Consider the following 19,848-nt stretch of genomic DNA (forward strand, 5'->3'; position numbering starts at 1 on the left):
GCATGTGTGTGTGTGTGTGTGTGTGTGTGTGTGAGTGTGTGTGTGTGTGTGTGTGTGTGAGAGAGAGAGAGTGTGTGTGTGTGTGTGTGTATGCGCGCTCGCACGTTTGCGCACACACGCACAGTCCCTCCGCATGCCTGTGAACATACATACCATCCTCCATGGTGTCATCTTCGTTTACAGCTTGCAAGTGACCTTGCAGAGTCAGACCGCCAGTGGTGTGAACAGTACACTTTACAGATGTATACAGATGATGAAACTGGTAAATATCTGTGCCGTTCGTGTAGTCCGAGAGAGCTAGACGACCTTCAGCCTGCGATTATGAATGCAAACACATTCACACATGCACATGCACGTACGCACGCACGCATCCCCCCCCCCCCCCCACATGCACACACCGACACAGAAACACACAAACACATGCATGAACGCACACAGAAACACACACACACACACACACATAACTTCCTGGGCCAATAACTGCTGAAATGATGCTCACTTCGGAGAGTGGATAATACGAGTTTGGAGCACACCTTCAAACCGGAGTCGTAGACTAGGCCGTTCTTATTTGTTACGACTACTGTTCATGCCCTTGACCCACCGTGTCCATACCGGTGTACTGTACTGTCTATTACATGTTTGAAACTCGGATGCTGAGCCGATAATAAATGTAGAAAGGAAAAGGACATAATTATGGACTCGGATGGTGAGCCAATATACCGTAAAAGTCCGTAAATAAGTACGTATTTACTTTCGAATTTAGTGACCACACCCGTACTAACTTTCGGGCGATTACTGACTTTCGGGCACGAACTAACTTTTGGACCTGCCCTGTGTGTAGTGGACAAGTCATTTTCATGTCGATGTACATGCTACGTGCGCATCGTACCGGTACTTATTTCGGGCAGTATGTTTATCGGGCTTGAGTTGACTTCAACAGACAGAGCCAAAAGAATGAAGGGGGTATTTCTTTCGGGCAGGTACTTATTTACGGACTTTTACGGTAGTTATGATGAAGAAAGGTAAAGAACAACATGTTACGAGTTATGACAAACTTCCCCTCTTTCCTTCCCCTCTTGGACCTTTCCGAACCTGAGCCTTCCAAGTTGGAAGGTTGTTGGCGTGCGCCTTGGAGAAGTGTTGGAGCTAGGTGTCAGGTCGCCGAATGTCTCAGTACTCCTGGTCAGTTTTGTGCCATTTTGTCGCATTGGCTGACTGTATAAGATCTGGTTACGTTGGTGGACAGTTTGTCATAACTCGTAACATTTTGTCCTTTACCTTTCTTCATCATAGCATAATTATGGATAGGAGTTAAGACTGTATAGTATCTAATTACAGTGATGCACGGTCACTCTTATCTCGTATCCATATGCCCTTTTCTATCCACAGCTAATACATATCCTAGATTGTTTCGCTCTTGGCCCCATCCTTTTTGGGCATGCAGACTGCAAAGTGGCTAAACTCACGCGGTACGTTCCATGGCTAGCTTCAAGCAGAATCACTCCACTCAGTTGGGAGAAGAGTTGGCTGCTGCTGGTTGAGCTGGCATCAAGTTGAATGGTTGGTAGCATCGTCAGACCAAGTAGTCCAGTCATGTATATCTAGCGAATAGAAGAGGTTGGACATAAACACAGATGGACAGGCAGGCAATCAGACAGACATACAGATGGACAGACAGACAGACAGACAGACAGATGGACAGACAGACATACCGTATTTCCGGGGTATAAGCCGCACCGGGGTATAAGCCGCACCGGGGTATAAGCCGCACCCCCCTTTTTGAGGCAAAATATTGACTAAAAGTTGGTATTCGGAGTATAAGCCGCACCCACAAGCCAAGATTTTTCACACTCATTGACAAATGGCCTTTCTACAAATTTATTATGGTTATGGAGCTAAATACCATGTTAGATCAGATTATGAAGTGTTAGTGCACCACAGGTTGCTGCAGAGATGTTGGTGTATTGCTGTGTTGACTACTGATCACTCCATGTCATCTGCACTATCTTCAGTCTCGCTGCCACTGATGTTGATCAAAGCTACCTCTGCAGCGATGCCGTCGCCGTCTTCATCGCTGCCGGAGTCTGAATCATTGTGGTCCTCATAGATCATGTCATCTTCAGTGCCGTCCAGTGCATTTGAAATTGAGCACTTTTTGAATGATTTGGCGACCATTGTAGTTGGAATGGCCTTCCATGACTCATCCACCCATTTGCATACTTTGGAAATTGAGGGTTTCTTCATGGTGTAAACTCATGGTTTCCACCAATGATCCAGTCCGTCCAGTGCTGCCTGATGTGGCACTTGAATGGCTTGTTGAGGCACATATCAAGTGGCTGAAGCTGGGATGTCAGACCACCAGGGATAACAGCAAGGTCAGTCCTTGTTTCACGCGCACGTCTTTTGAAGTTCTCTACTAGATGTGCACGAAACGAGTCAAAGACAAGGCAGCTTCGAACAGGGGTGCTCCCACGGCCACCTTGCCTTGCACACCAAACCTTATCCAGCAACATATGCATTCCAGCTTCATCCATCCAGCCTTTGGGGTGAACGTGGACAATGACATCAGGCGGCACTGCATCCTTTGGCATAGTCTTTCGCTTGAAAATGACAAATGGCCGTAATTAACTTTGTCCCATCGGCAAGGCATGCTAGTAAAAACTAGTAAAAGTGCCGGGATAGCAACACAGGCGCGAAGCTGAGTCGAATGACATGTCACATGATGTCAGCATGCATACTGATGTATGCTAAGCATTCATTCGCGCAAGCATATTCGGTGTACAAGCCGCAGGGGCGATTTTGGTCCGATTTTTAGTGAAAAAAAGTGCGGCTTATACCCCGGAAAATACGGTACATACGAATGGCGAACAGACAGACAGACTTACAGATGGATAGGCAGACAGACTTACAGATGGATAGCCAGACAGACAGGCATACACAGATGGATAGGCAGACAGACAGACAGATGCACAGATGGATAGGCAGGCAAACATCCACATGCGCGAACCCAATCATACCAGCATGTACGCAGCATACATCACATATCACACATCACGCTTCCCGAATCCCTTCGCACAAATCATATCCCCAATTCATTTCGCCAGGAGCTTTTAAAACAATTTCATTAATCTTGGGCACCCTGTAAGAAGACCTCAGGGTCTGTTGGGAATGCCCAAGTAAAATAATAAAATACAATACAATACAATACATCACACATCACATATCACACATCACACATCACACATCACAGAACACACATCACACAGCACATATCACATATCACACATCACACAGCACGATTATGCAACACAGAACACACACAAGAACACATCACATACCTTGTAGACAAGACTGCCGTCTCTATGGAGAGTGAACTGGGCATAGCCACTGCCTGTGCCCGGTGTTGCTGGTGTGAGCGTAGCGGAGAATACTGCACATATACACACATGCACACACACACACACGCACACACACACACACGCACACACACCTCAGACCTGTCCATCGTGGAAGCGATGATAGCGAACAAGACATAGCAACTTGTGCTGGGATTACACCATTCAACAGCTTGCAAGGCTGATGAATTGACCGCCACTATTTTTAGCCTGGTATCCACCACACAGCTGATTGAAGTGACTTTTTCTGGCCAGTGAATCCCTATTTTTCATTTTTCCATTTTTTCTTTTTTCTTTTTTTCTACACACACACACCACACCACATACTCCGGCATACACTGGCTGTTGGTAACCACCCAGGAGAATGAAAGAAAAGTCAGGAAGAGACCGAGAAAGAGAAGAAAGACGTGTGCGACCATAATCGTCAGGAATTGAACCCGCAACCTCTCGATTGGAAATCGCACACACACACACACACACACACACACACACACACACACACACACACACACACACACACACACACACACACACACACACACACACACGCACACACACACACACACACACACACACACACACACACACATGTACATACCGTAATGTCCCGTACTAAACCCGCTCCTATTCCTGTAGAAGCCGATGTCGGGGCTAGGCTGCTCTTCCCACCAGGCTTCTATTCAAACCAGGTATTTCTATGTCAAAACTAAAACCAGGCTTATATGCTGACAGTGTATCTTGAAAATCAGGCTGATTTGAGGGACAGACACAAACGGGAAAAGTCTGAAGAGAAAAATGACTGCCACCACCAGGATTCAAACCAGGGACCTTTGCGTGAGGCCAACGGTGCTCTAACCACTGAGCTATGGATTAGGTGTACATGCAGATACGGTGATCTTGTCATTAAACTTATTATCAGTGAAAGCAAGTGTACGGAGTACCAGGTGTGCAACGCTCACTGCTCTTGGAGCATTTCGAGCACTCTTGGCGAGGTTTGTAGCTCTTTATAAAAATGCTTTGCTTCACGGAAACGTATTTCATTGCGAAGAGCTGCGCTTCGGTCCTCTGAGCTGTGCTGAGGAGCTCTAACAGAGCGAAACAGTTGCTGTCCACAGATTTGAGTAGCAGGTGTATGTACTGGTATCATTGTACTGGGGGTAAGGACTGACCTCTCTCACTGATCCTGAGTGCTCTCTGCAGCAACACAGTACCACTGTGATCCAGAGCTTGCACAGACAGCTGCCCCGCCGTCAGCATATTCTTCACTGTGCTGTTCCAGTCGGTGATGCTTTCCTATGAGAGAGAGGGGGGAGGGAGAGTGAGGGAGAGAGTGATAAGGAGAGACAGACATACAGAGAGAGAGAGAGAAAAAGAGAGAGAGAGAGAGAGAGAGAGAGAGAGAGAGAGAGAGAGTGCTTGGAGTATAGAGCATGGCACCTCAAACAAAAGGACAATTGTCTGGATAGACAGTCGGATGACTGGATGGGCAGTGCGCAGACAGTTGGAATGATTGATGAGCAAACAGGCAAACAGGCAGAAATAAAGATAGACACACAAACAGACAAAAAGCCACATAAGCGGACTGTCCCGTATCTATTCCTGCATCGGAACAGTGCTCTCTACCATTCTGTGCATTCTTCTGACAGACTGACACACAAACAGGCAGACATATACACATGCATTCATGCGAGCAGGCAGGCAGGCAGGCAGGCAGGCAGGCAGGCAGGCAGGCAGGCAGGCATGTAGGTAGGCAGAAACACAAAATGAATGACAAAAAATCCACGGTTCGCGTTACACTCGGCTGGTGGCCTAGTTTTCCGTATCCGTAGGAACGCCACCAGCCCCTGTGGATCATGGGTGACAAACTGTCCGACAGATCGTGAACGGCACAGGCATGCACAACTTACAGATAGTATAGAGGAGTTGACTGCAGTGTTGTTGACCTTGAAATAGATAATTGAGCTGCTGTCCACCACACGGACGGTGTGAGCCTTGCCATTGTCACCGACAATGATAGTGGATAGCGTAATACTGTTGTTTGAGCTCATGTAGACATATGAGAAGCCCATGTATTCGGCTGGTGTTGTTGGCAGCATAAGACCATCAAAGTGATCTGGAGGCCGGGACGGCAAACAGAGGAGGTAGTCGCAAGAACAAACACATGCAATCCCACCCACACGCAAGTCCACCCACACGCAAGTATGCTCGCACACACACACACACACACACACACACACACACACACACACACACACACACACACACACGCACGCACGCACGCACGCACGCACGCACGCACGCACGCACGCACACACGCACGCACGCACGCACGCACGCACGCACACACACACACACGATAGAAAATGTGATTTTCATATCAGTGCAATCAGAAATTCTCAGAAAATCAGAAATTCTAAGGGCGCCAGCAGGCAAGATTTCACATTCTAAACCGGTCAAGAATCATTAAAAACTGAAATTTAAAATAATAATATCCCTTTATTGGCCGGCCCATACATTGATAATATGGATTTCAATGCAAATCACATATTAATATCAAATGAATTCTTTTTGGCCATTATCCGAAAAGTGAAAAGGCTCCTTGCTATACATAGCAACACCAATGTTGGCCACTGGTTATCGTGATAATAAAGATTTCAAACAACTACTACTACTACTGCACATGTAGCGATCGTAAAAAAAATATACTGCGAAGTACAAAAATAACACTTTTGGATCACAGCATGCTCTTATGGGGTATTCACACGACAGGCACTTGCACGTTTTACAGGGAGTGACATAGGAGAAAAGTGACTGTGTGGATTCACACAGCTGCACTCGATAGGCCTTGACACGTTTGTATTTTTGAATGCTTCACCGACCAGAAGCCATGGGTATTTCAAATTTTCAAAACATGCATACAATAATAATTATGCTCTTAAGAGCCTGCCACTCACATACACCTTTAGAGGGGACGGCTCGATACCGGGACGCTTTGACAGCCAAATTTGTATAGACCCAAACCGATCATCAGCGTTGATTTTTCACTCGAAATATGTTTGTGGAAGGAAACTGGCGTGTTGAAGTTTGCTCTGGGGCCAGAGTCAATCGAACTGAGCCACTCCTTTGTGTTGACCCATTGCCTCCAAGTTGCCCAATTTTTCGCTTCAAAAAAGTTAAAATCAGAGGTGGCTCCAAACCGGACACCTTTTAGAGTGCACGTCAAATTCACTCTGAGTCTGAAATTAGGTAATTGCTATCGCTCCACGACGGCCAGTACAGAGTAACAATAAGCCTCGTGTGTGCTTCCATTAGTTTTGATTGGTATGCGGTGCTTTATTGGCGAGAGGCGAGCCGCTGTTTAGCTGCGACAAGAAGTTGATTTTTCGAAAGTCGTAAAACTCAAGTCGCAGTGCGAAGCAACACGTCAAAAACTCACCTGCTTGATTATGGCGCTTCTGGTCATCGCAGAGCCATGAAATTTTGGCTCGGAGTATAACACATCGTAGTCTCACTGTGACATATGTTTTCTAATCAAAATACCAAGAGAGAAAGTGAATATTGAGTCCGTTCCGGTTTGCAACCGGTGTCCTATTTGAAACCGTCCCCTCTACCAAGAGTACATAACCCCCCAGAGTGTGCAACGCCTGATCCAGCTCTGCATAGGGTCTTGGTCGAGCGGAATCGGATCTTTGCGTCATAATACCGTACACATCTGAGGGGAACCCGGGGAGTCGCGGGATCAAAAACAATGGTGCCCTGCCTCGAGACCGGCCTTGCGCTGGTGTGGAGTGTACGCATGACATCAGAAGATCCGATTCGGCTCGACCAAGACCCTATGCAGAGCTGGATCGGCGTTGCACACTCTGGGGGGTTATGTACTCTTGCATGTACTGATAGTATTCATTAGCAGTTCCACCAAATTCTCAAGCAGAATATAATCGGCTGTGGTGGCCTCTAGCAGCCAAAGAGAATAGCCCTCAACACAACACTACAGTAGGTTGGGGGTAGATGTCCATGTGTGGGCATTTTTTTATTACAGCACAGACTGAGACAGGAATGTTAGGCGAGACCAAAAAAAATAGATTCCCGGGCCCTCCCGCACCAAAATCGAGCCGAAGGCAATTTTTTTTTTTGAACAGTCGTATTCTGTACAGTACTGATCGTGCGAGTAGATCTGTGACATGGTGTCACACAAACCTGGGCTTGTACGACTCCCTGGTGTACGACTCAGGGCTGTCGTTGGCCGAAATACAAAAGAAATTGTACGGGTACGGGTAAACCACGTACCATACACCTGTCGTCTGTAAAAAATAAAAAATAAATACCGGAAAATACTGTAAAAAAAAGCTCAGCATGCCATGCATACACACATAGGAAAAAAAATAAAAAATAAAAATTCGCCCGCCCGCACCAATTTCAGATGGGTCCTGCCCGGGAATCTCGATTTTATTTTGGTCTCGCCTTATGACCGTATTTTTTTCTACAAAATCCACATATCTCCAGACACTGGGGTGAATAATGGAGTGCGGTGGTGGGGCCCATTAAGCTCCGCCGACCAGAGGTCTCGGCTTCATAGCTCCATGTTTCATAGCTCCATGCCTTTAAAGCCATGGCCTCATATTCGAAACACGGCTGCTTTCCTAGATATTTTAGATGCAAAATGACTCACCCACTACACCATGCCATAAACGTCAAAGTGCACACAGAAATTCCAATCTATATTATATCCACTTGTTCACCCTTCCTGCTGGGTTGCAAGCTTGTTAGTTTAGTACTTATTATTCCTTCATTTTACAAAACATACTTCAAATTTCATTAATTTTCAAGTATGAAGCCCATGGCTTTACAACTGAGCCTGGCATTGTAATCGAATATACCTCCATGGCTTTATAAAGGTGCGGGCGGACATACGGTTAAAAACAACAAAACAAGAAAATCTCTTCAAGGACTGGAAAGACACAATAACAACAACAGGGCAAGTTCGCACAGGTGGGCTTGCATGCATGCAGAGTCCCAGTGACGTCCCAGTGATGCCTTATTGATGTCAGTGCATAAGAAGTCATGCATAGATCAGGGGCGGATCCAGAGATCTCTACAGGGGGTTCCGGTTGAACCAAAATTGAACAGCCAAAATATTATGGAATCAGATTGTATTGAAGTTGTGCGGTTGTAATTACGACAACCCGATTGTGCTAAGTTGGAATCGCATGCTTTTAAAACAAACTACGGACATATATTTTTCCATCATCGACCACACCACAACTGCGCTCTCCACGTTGCCACAGCACACCACCACTGCACCATCGCTGGAGAGCTCAGTTGTGGTGGGGTGGACGATGGAAAACCTGTACAGGGCCAAATGCTGCTGCTTACCCTACATTGTATATTTACTTGTATGGACACATAGTCATGTTTGCAATCGACTGGCACACAGGTTCAGTGAGGGCTTGAAGACCCTTTCAACTTTTCTTGTAAAGATCGAATATGCAAGCCATGGGTTCGTTGAGAGCCAGAAATGCCGAAATGACAACTTTCCCTGTCCGTTTGTACTTTCGGAAATTTTTAGCATTTTTACGATGCGAAATGCTCTATAATCACAGGAGCATTGTCTTCACTTGACAGAAACAACAACAGCGAAACAGTGTCGTCTCGACAATCCGTTCAAGGCCATCTAAAACACATCGCTGGCGCAGCACTCCGTTCCTGCGGAGTAACAACTAGTCACTACTGCATGCTGCAGCAGGTAGAGATTACTGACTTTGCTTGGATGTCGGAGCCCTCATCTTCTGAGGAGCTTGAACTCTACGTGTACGATTCGAAGTTCGTTGAAGAGTGTCATCAATCGGAACATCCTTTCTCTTCCGGAAAAAAACTTGTCCAAGGAATACTGACCATACCCATCCAGAGCAGCAGTGAATGACAGCGCCAATGGAGGTAAAATTTGGATCGTTTCCAAAGATCAAAAAGGAAACAACCACCCAATGTTGTCTACACTACAGTGTCCGTTTGTAAATCACCATGATCACGGACATGAACGCCAGTAGACAGACTACGTACACTACAGTATCGATCTACCGCATGCAGTGCACTGTACTCCTTGACTCAGAGACTGCACTGTGATCGGACGGACGTCCTTTTGTGCACACATGATATTTTTCGATATTTCTCAGCAGTACACTTTGCAAAATTTAGGGGGTTCCATGGAACCCCCGGAACCCCCCCCCCCCCCCCCTGGATCCGCCACTGTAGATATCGCAATTTCTTCACTCACAGAATCCAAATCCCCCGCCAACGCTGGGAGAAAGGGCTCCGGTGATATCTGCCGGTGTTCCAAGCAGCTCGGTACTGGCTGAGATTTCATACCGATCGTTCAGGGCATTCAGCAACCATGCAACGTCAGGCCACCACTTGCCATGAGCTTGCTGTGTCAGTTGGTAAAGAATACAGAAATAGAAGATTACACACGACACAGAGCACCACACATTATCCGTTGCAACTAATCGTTTCATGCCCATAGGCAATTATCTACAACTAAGATAGCTCTATTCGAATGAATAGTGAGCACTCTACCCAGCCGGCGGACTCTCATTTTGAAATACTGTAAAACATGTAATTTTAGGTGCATTAAAATTTCGGTGTCAGGGACCTGCCAGGTTGCAGGTGTAATTTAGAATTAGGTGACTAGGGTTCCCTTCACATACAGTGCATACTCTAGTGCCTTTTCGGTGTAATGTGAATTTAGGTGTCCAGCTGGCTTCATTACCGAAATCACCGAAATTAAAGTTACACCGAAAATTGCATGTTTTACAGTAGCAGGTTACTGTCTTTTACGTCTTGCTAGAACATACAGCTCTCACAACTGTTCTCTACGGACAATATTTCATCGTTTTTGGTCCTTCTTTCTTGCTTTGAATCCTTGGCTTTCCATCCGAGTTCAAACTAAATGAATGAATGAATGAACGGAAACTGAATGATTCGTCATTGATTTACCTCAAGATATGAACAGATAAATAAGTGAATGATCGAATGAATGGATGCTTTGTCATGGACCTACCTCCGGTCCTTCGAAATCAGCAAAGAAATCAGCAACTTGTGCGGACACAGTCGGGTTCGTGGTGGAGTTGCGGGTGAACGCCTTGACAGAACGAACGTTCTTTGTGAAGCCAGCCATCAAGATCGCAAAGTGGAATGTGCCGAAACGATCTATGAGAATAGTGCCAATACCAGCAGCGGTTGTCTTCATGCTCCTAGCTTGGTCACCATTGATGAAGGAATCCAAGACTGAGAAGAGCAACACAGACAGATGGACAGACAGAAAGGCAGACAGACAAGTGGACAGACAGATGGATGGATGGAAGGACAGACATACAGACAAACGAACAGACCTATGGACAGATAGACGGAAAATAAACAGAGGCACATTCAGCTTGCCCGTTATCATTGGATGTAATATGTTCGTGGTTTTCCTGAAAAATGGTGGTTTCATAGTTCCATTCCCGGGCCAAGACCTCGACCGCATGTAAAGATATTTCGTAAGCTGTTTGACACTCCTCGCGACTGGGCAGCTTACAGAAAGGAACACGGTCCATTTTGTACATTGCACACCATTAATTTTGGTCTCGACGGATTGTACAAAAATGAGAAGAAACGTTGTCTGATGATTGCGTAGCCAAGGCCATGAAACCAATGGTTGCAAAACAACTAAACAGCGCCATTTTCTACAGGATGCTGGGCAAGAGCCCCATCAAAACTACATCCTACCTCCAGTTGTCTCTTCAGTATTTATATGCACCTGCCCACACTGCTCAGTCTATCTATAGCCCCACTGTGCCCTCTCAGTGTGCTAAACATTTCATTGGCATTCTCACGAGTTTAGCACCTCAGCTCAGTTTTTTGTCTTTATCCAAATCCTATTACCTGTACATAAATAAATGAGAGAGCTTGGAAGCTCAGGGCCCTACGCTATGCTTTTTTGCCTTGATGACCTAGACAAAGAAAGCATAGAGATGTTATAATTTCTTATAAATTTCTCCTTTTTCTTTGATGGTACGGGACAGGTACTGGACCGGTACGGTCGAGAATAATACGACACCGTCTACCGCCTTGATGACCTAGGCAAAAAAGCATAAGGATGTTATAAATTCTTCAATTCTCCTATTTTTTTTAGGCATAACCTGGGATTCGAACCCACACTATCGCCCTACATGCATTCCCCCATACACTTCGCATTCATACTCATTCTTCCAAGTTGCTTCACGTTATGATCTTGCGTTTGAAAGCCCTATTTGAATATTGCGGCCAGCTGTATATATGTGGCCCTGGCTAGTGCCAGACGTCACTGAAGTAACGTCTTCTGCATAGCTACGGGAATAAAAATTAATTCGACAGGGTTCGCGTACCGGGCAGGTCAAGAACAAGGAGTCGTCGAGAATCACCTTTCCGCTTTCGTGGGATGCCACCACCCCATGATTACCTGTACATGGATATGGCAAATGGGATTTAGGCCTTTGGCCTTTGGTTGGTGGATCTGATCTATCCTCCCACACCGTTCAGGAGCCGCATCTGACGCCTGATCATGGGGTGGTGGTGTCCCACGGAAGCGGAAAGGTGGTTCTTGACCAGGGAGTTGTACGACTCCTTGTTCTTGACCTGCCCGGTACGCGAACCCGTCGAATTTTTTATTTTTTTTATTAGGCCACACCAAGTTTTTTCATTGTTTCTCGTCACCGCGCGCGTACCTTTTTTGAGGATTGGACCAAAAAAAAAAATCTCGCGTCCCGGTAAACACGCATAAAAAGGCGTTGTAAAAGTACGCGCGGCGTCAAATCTGGAGTGCAGTGCTAGTGCACGAACCGAAGGACGACTTTTGCACCGTGTATGTACGCATACCGGTAGTTCAAGTACCACACCACCACACGACCTGGTCGTCTTCTTTGCTACACACAGTTCCGGTACAAGTCAAGACAGTGCATGACAGTGCACCGTTTTGGACTGACAGTGTTCCGGGCATCGGTAAACTTGCGGCATTGCGGACTACAAGCACTGTGAAGTTGCCGTGATTCCTTGAGTTCTTTATCAGTTCATCTCGTCGTGGGCGACGATGGCATCTGAAATAGTCAGCTTCGCTGTGACTGTGGATAGCAGAGAGATACTTTCTTGGAACGCAGATAGAGGAACACATCGAGGTACAGGTGCAGGAGCCTGGTTTTCTGGCTGTATGTTGCAATTGACTGTCACGCGTGGTGTATAGTCTGATTTTAGGTCATAAATTGGGCCTTTGTAGTGTAAATAGCAGTTTTTGTTTTTCAAACCCTATTTTGTTTTTTTTCCGCCCGCCCGCGTTCCTTTTGAGATTTTCAGGTGACGAGAAACAATGAAATAACTTGGTGTGGCCTTACCTGTACGAGAGAGCCACAGGCCATCGTGAGAATAACAAGGTTTCAAACAACAACACCAACAAAAACACTTTAAAAAATATCATACCTTTCGGCCGAGTGTAGAGCAGGCCTCCAATGATGGGTGAAACCCTAAATGAGCTGATGGTGATGTTAGCTGACATCAATGCCATGGCATCAGCCATGGACAAGTTGAACATTTGAAGTCCCTGAGGAAGGACAACAACATAGTTAAAGGAAGAAGATGATAGAGCAGAAAAAGCTATTCTTGTCAAAACCACTATCGGAAAAGAAGAAAAATGGTTTTGCAACAGGGTGGCTCGAACCCGTAAGGGGCATAAAGTGATATCAAAGTTCAAGAGCGGTTAATGCAGAGAACCCCCTGCTCAATGCCGTACCCCTCCCCCCTCCCAACTACGCACTTCACCGTAACCACTGTTCAAACCCCCTACCCCTCCCCCCCCCCCACCTCGACTGTTCAATTACCCCCACACACACCCACACACACCCACACACACACACACACACACACACACACACACACACACACACACACACACACACACACACACACACACATACACACACAAACACACACACACACACAAAGATAGAAACCGTTCATAAACTCACTGTATTTCTATTCAACAGACTAAATGTGAGGAGAAGACGACGTGCTCCGTCCACAGCGGGGCCGTACACGATAACTTCCTTGACCAGATCCGCTGGTTGAACTTGGCTGAGAGACCTTACACTGATTCTGCTGAGGACTTGATAAGAAGCTGAAAAGCAATGTACAAAAGATGACACAAAGCACGGGTTTATCATAGTCCTTAAAACCAGCGTAGATCCAAGTGAAAGTGTGTAGTGTGTAGTGTGTTGGTTCTGGTGCTGGTGTTGGTGCTGTTGTGCTGTTGAAATCTGTATTCTGACGATAGCCAGTGGCCAATAAGAGATAAAAGGGTGCAAGAGGATAAAATGTTGAGTGGACCGGAACTAACGTTCAATGCTCGAATGATTTTGAGGACAAAACAAAGAAGTTTTAACACTCACAAGCGTTCACGTGTGCATATGCTCTCTCTGGTGGAAGAATCCAGAAGCTTGCCGAACCGCCAGTGCCGACTGCTATGGGATTGGATGGATTCGCTTGCTGCTCTGACAGCGCTGCGACTAGTTCAATAGGGTTGGCTGCGAAGAGCAAGCGAGAAATAGAGAGAGGGGGAGAGAGAAAGAGAGAGAGAGAGAGAGAGAGAGAAAAAGCGAGAGAGAGAGAGAGAGAGAGAGAGAGAGAGAGAGAGAGAGAGAGAGAGAGAGAGAGAGAGAGAGAGAGAGAGAGAGAGAGAGAGAGAGAGAGAGAGAGAGAGAGAGAGAGAGAGAGAGAGAGAGAGAGAGAGAGAGAGAGAGAGAGAGAGAGAGAGAGAGAGAGAGAGAGAGAGAGAGAGAGAGAGAGAGAGAGAGAGAGAGAGAGAGAGAGAGAGAATCTCAGAGTATGGAAAGGGCAAAAAAACACCAAATGCAACACGAACGCACCGCGGCCAGAAGCCCTGATACGAGTCGCTACAATATGCTAAAAACAGAGGAGTGGAAGATATGCCAAATTTGGAATCCACAGTCACATCTGGTGGCTTGTGGGATGAATGGAGTAGTGCTGGGTTTGAAATTTCAAAAATCGAACTTCACCCCGGCCAATTAATAGCTGGGAAGAAATGTTATGCAGGGGAAAACATACAGCAGCAGGAGTTTGTGCACACCTATTATTTCTTGATTGGGCACTATCTCACCTTTTACCGGAGATCTCATCACAGGACACGATAATGATAAGTAAATTGATAACACGGATGTTGAGCCATAAATAAATGTAAAAGAGAAAAGGACATATGGATACGAGTTAAGAGTAACTCTCCATCACTGTAACATGATACTATACAAACTTATTTTGTAGTCAACTAGTCCATCACAATGTCATGCATGAGGAGTACTGTAGGAGTTTGGCTTTCGGCTTGTACAATTCGTTTTCGCAAAGCTTCCCTTTCTTTACTTATCTTTGATATTTATGACCCACCCAAGTTGGGTGGTGTGCTGCTTTGCTGCTTCGAATTGTAGTTAGACCGCTTTGTCAAATATCGTACTGGTCTCGTCATCGTCCAGTAACAATCGACATTCTTTGTTCCGTTGGGACTATAGCTTTTGCTCGTTTTCGTTGCGCTTGCCTTCCCCTCTTTGGTCTTTCCATAACCTTGAACCTTCCAAGTTGGAAGGCTGTCGGTTAGCGCTATGGAGATGTGTTGAAGTTAGGTGTCAGGACGTCGAATGTCTCAGTACTCTGTCAGTTTTGTGCCTAGTTATTGCACTTTCTGACTGTATATAGTATCATGTTACAGTGATGGAGAGTTACTCTTAACTCGTATCCATATGTCCTTTTCTCTTTTTAATTGATAACAATAAGTTATTCAAAGTTACGGGCAGTACCCGATCCCGAACCGCCCGGATAAACGAGTTAGGACTCAATATGAGTGTAATAGCAATTCAAAAAAATATTATTTTAAAGAAATAGTAGCACTGTGATCTTGTGACATGTCAGACAACAGAGTATTAGCAAAGCACCCACTACATTGCCTTACCGTCGAAGATGCTCATGGCCAGAGCCCTTTGCGCAAACTGTCCGCGCAGAGCACCGTCAGGAAACATCTTGGTGCTGATATTGACGTAGAGATAACTGTCGGTCAGTTGGTGAGCGGAGCCGAACGTTGGCCAATCGAAACTGGTAATGCACTGTTTGTGTGTGCGTGCACGTGTGCGTGTGTGTGTGTTCCGGAGTGTGTGTGTACGTGCGTGCATGCGTGTGTGTACGTGTGTGCATGGCAGCAACAGCACCACAACCAACAGCATAGCATAAACAACATCAGCAGCAGCACCACCATCACCATCACCACCATCATCACCATCAGCAACAACAACAATCGACAGTAGCAGCAGAAGCAGCAACAGGAAGAACAATAGGGCAATATGAAACAAATCGCATCGTTTTCTAGGCTTCCAGTCTGGCAGCGTTGCAAGACTTCAGCTTTGAGAGCTGCCATAAAGATAATGTTTTGTTGGTGTTGCTAACGATGAAGATAGCCAACGGACCACTGCCAGAGTTTATTTTTCTTTACCTGACTCAATCTGTCTCACTGCCCAGCTAGTCACATGATACGCCAGTCATCTTTCTACTCATCAGTCATCACGTACTAGTAAACTGGACCATGTCATGTGATCAGTGCATAACACTGCTATTGCATGCTGCAGGGTATTACCACGTGTGACTGCTCATTGGAGTAACCACTTACGATTGCATCGTCGAAGCAAGAGGTGACGTCATTCTCGTACGTACCATCCTTGCTGTACAGCGTTGCCTTGGTGATATCCGAGCGGAGACCAGCCAAGCTGTAAGTGCACATACCCACATACACACACACACACACACACACACACACACACACACACACCATCATACCATGTATACGCCCGTTGCAAGAGAAACACGCAAATCTGCAAATGCACTGGATGTGCACCCACAGATTTTCTCTTATAGCAACGATAGCGAACAAGATCTGAATGAGACAGATCAAGACTTGCGCCAGATAACTGTCTAATCCACACAACTGGCGAAGCCATGTGAATCGACCACCAATGCACACCTGGTCTACACCACACGGAGTACATCGGCATAAAACGGTCAAGACAGTTACCTATGCACACCCTACACTTGCTGGGGTAACCGGTATAGACAGCACGCTGCTTCGATAGAAGCAGACACTAGATGCACTGGTGCCTTGAAGTGAAATTGGAGTTACTTTACCAACCAGCCTCGGCTACTGAGTACTGGGAACCCACACACATACACACACACACACATACACACACACACATACACACACACACATACACACACACACACACACACACACACACACACACACGCATACATATGCAAGAACGGGCAAACACACATAGCAGCATGTTTGGTAGTTGCAAAGAGACAAGCATATCTTTGCAAATCCCTTTGGTTAGTCAATGGAGAAGAAAAGAGAAAAAAACACTTGTTCACGTGACACTCTGCTGGAAGTCGAGTTTTCCGCATCCGCAGGAACGCCACCACCCCCTAGGATCAAGGCGCAGATGCAGCTCCTTAGGGGTGAGAAGTGAGTAGATCAGACCCAACACAAAATGGTCAAAGGCCGAAAATCCCATTCACTGCATCCATGTTTCCCTCGTGCCAGGCTACGAGCTCCCAATTAACTGTGGGTAGCGGCACGGCTGGAAAAGTCCTTCCTGTTCCAAGCAGAACTTGAACCTGGTACGCTCTGTTTGTCAATCATGGTCTCAGACCATACCACTATGCCCACCTGCATTCCACAATGCCTGCCTGCTAGGCAATCGGAAAAAAAGAAAAATATCATTTCCCTGTACACAGTGACTCCCTAACGATTACCAAATATGGCACAGGTTCCTGGCATGACTTACAAGATGTTCAGAGATACCTTATTCTTATTAGTATCAATGATGGCGTAGCCAGCTGACGCAGCAAGCTGGTTGCCCGCGGTGATGCCCGTCAGATCGGCGTGCAGATCTGTCAACAGTCACACACACGAACAGAAAAATGGACAGTTATATGTGTACTACGCACAAACACACGCGTCCACACACACAAACGCACGCGTGCGCACCCCCCCCCCCCCCCCCCCCACACACACACATGGATGTCTCGTAATACCCTATATTACAACACACTGCATTACAAAGCGTGAACGTTGTCACCTTGGATGCCTCGCATGGCCGTGATTGTCCTGGGGTTGACTATGCAGACAGTGCACAGTGCGACTTAACTACAGTGCTGGCAACTGAAATCCGACCCCTGGGGCGGCGCGCCCGACGCCCAGGGGGTCGGATTTCAGTCTCCAGCACTGTACTATGCACATGCACACGGTGAATTATTGACCACGTACGTTTTTCCGGGATAATGAAGTCTCCGGTGATGATCCCAGAACCTAGCGTGATGGAAATAGTCGTGGTACCGACGAATGCATTGACAAAGGTGCTGTTGCCGGGATACACAAATCTCACAGCATAGGTGCTGGGCTGAAATTGTCATACAACAAAAAAGCACGTTTTATAAGACTAGTGCAATACTATTCGCTATATTCCCTTAATTGCGTCCAATCGTCAGTTACTGTAAAACCGGAAAGTCTAACGAGTCAAAAAGTCTAACGTGTTGACGAACAATTTGTTCGTTATTTTGAAGAATCGTTATCACGAACCCGCTTTGAGATGTCTGTATAAAGATGTGCATGCAGATGGGTGGCCAGGTAGCCATCGTTAAACTTTCTGCACGGTATCATGCCCAAATTACAAAAGCGTTGAATTTTTGTTCGTTAAACTTTCCGATTTGACAGTATCATGTTGTGAGTAGGGGTGAAACGGTTCGGGTAAGGAACCGGTTTTGGAACCGCCAGCTGAAAAGAACCGGGTACCCGTTCCGTCAAATTTCGAACCGAAACTCGAAAAATCTCGTTCTTGTACAAATACAATCATGTACATGTCAAGTCTACTCAAGATTTTAATGTCTTACCTTACGATCCCCACTCTTCCAAAGAGTTCTCTGGTCATTATCTTCTTCGCTCCGATGTCTCATTCTTGCTCGTAAAAATGGTTTTTCTAAAAAATAATTGTCGCGAACGCATTTTGTCGGTCTGGACAATATGTACGAAAGAGTCCATGGAACCGATACCCGAACCGTGGGAAACAATGCTGGCATTCGGGTACCCGAACATGAAAAACATGGAACCGTTTCATCCCTAGTTGTGAGTGGCCACAGCGGTGAGATCAGTGTATATCCGATTACCGATGGCAGTTTTGAGCTTATCGGCAAGGTGGAGATGAAATTTGAAAACGTTTTATGAAAGGTCTGTGTAATATTTCCACGGACCTTTCATAAAAGTTGATAAAACGTTTTCACATCTTGTCCAAAAATGAAAATAAAACTATAGGAGGCTAGAGAAGGCTATTCTCCAGAGATTCACCGAAAAACATTTTCAAATTTCATCTTCACTTTGCCCATAAACTCAAAAATGCAGTGAAAATGCAGGTAAAATGACCCCTAAAAAGTTGTACCGCCCCAGGAACCCCTTGCTTTGATTCCCACTTATATACTTCAAAGTTTAAACCACACAGCAATAGGCTCGGTGTACATCCGATCACCATGTGACAGCGGCTAGCTAGGTGCACATGCTATAACTGACTCTAAGAGTAAATTTGGCATACACACTCATGTTTCCCAGCCATTGCCAGGCACACATGTTGCAAAAGAAGGATCCACAGGCCGTCGGCCTCCAAAAGTAGGTACGTCCTTTTGGGTGGTGGTGGGGAGGGGGGGGGGGGAGCAGTGTAGCTAGGTGAGTCCAGGAGTGGGTGTGATCCTGGAAGCCAAAAGCAGGATTCACAGAAGCATTAGTGCAATGTGCTGCGAGATGAGACGACCGCGAAACGGGGATATCCCAAAATGGCAACCACCGCACAGCTCACACAACCGTCACAACTGGCCCATCGCAGAAGTTGAGCTTGGCTGAACTTTCGCGATGCGACATGCGGTGCATCCCAATGCCCATCACATGACCCACCCCATGCCGCATGACATGGTCACATTGGTCAGTCACATGAGCGACACATCACATGACATGTCACATGACATCACACGATCCACAACATATTCCCACCGCTTGCCCATCACATGACATATCACATGACACATCACATGACCCATCACATGACACATCACATGACCCATCGCATGACACTTAACACGATCCATTTCTTCACTCATCCGCTTGCCCATCACATGACACATCACATGACACAGCACACGATCCAAAACATGATCCATCCGCTTGCCCATCACATAACCCTTCTCCTCAGGCTCAGTAGTACTCACCGCGACCGCATTGGTTTCGTTCAAACTTGTGACCTCCATGACCTGGCCCATTGGACCGGTGAACGTGATTGTCGCATCTGCAGGCATT

General features: G+C 46.3%; 1 protein-coding gene across 1 annotated transcript in view; it reads right to left on the minus strand.

The window, feature by feature from the left end:
• The window catches only part of LOC135827904 (uncharacterized), a 169,792-nt gene that overhangs the window by 126,217 nt on the left and 23,727 nt on the right, over window positions 1–19,848 (minus strand). Inside the window, exons 8-22 of the mRNA XM_065340341.1 lie at window positions 19,761–19,837; window positions 17,779–17,911; window positions 17,297–17,402; window positions 16,120–16,216; window positions 15,412–15,562; window positions 13,844–13,978; window positions 13,424–13,572; window positions 12,879–12,999; window positions 10,450–10,676; window positions 9,667–9,817; window positions 5,303–5,508; window positions 4,565–4,688; window positions 3,339–3,430; window positions 1,467–1,601; window positions 154–313 (exon numbers count right to left, since the gene is read on the minus strand). Of these exons, the coding sequence (XP_065196413.1) occupies window positions 154–313; window positions 1,467–1,601; window positions 3,339–3,430; window positions 4,565–4,688; window positions 5,303–5,508; window positions 9,667–9,817; window positions 10,450–10,676; window positions 12,879–12,999; window positions 13,424–13,572; window positions 13,844–13,978; window positions 15,412–15,562; window positions 16,120–16,216; window positions 17,297–17,402; window positions 17,779–17,911; window positions 19,761–19,837 (2,064 nt within the window). The remainder of the gene's footprint in view (window positions 1–153; window positions 314–1,466; window positions 1,602–3,338; window positions 3,431–4,564; window positions 4,689–5,302; window positions 5,509–9,666; window positions 9,818–10,449; window positions 10,677–12,878; window positions 13,000–13,423; window positions 13,573–13,843; window positions 13,979–15,411; window positions 15,563–16,119; window positions 16,217–17,296; window positions 17,403–17,778; window positions 17,912–19,760; window positions 19,838–19,848) is intronic.

Source organism: Sycon ciliatum, chromosome 12 (genome assembly GCF_964019385.1).
Source record: "Sycon ciliatum chromosome 12, ocSycCili1.1, whole genome shotgun sequence".
Lineage (NCBI taxonomy): Eukaryota > Metazoa > Porifera > Calcarea > Leucosolenida > Sycettidae > Sycon > Sycon ciliatum.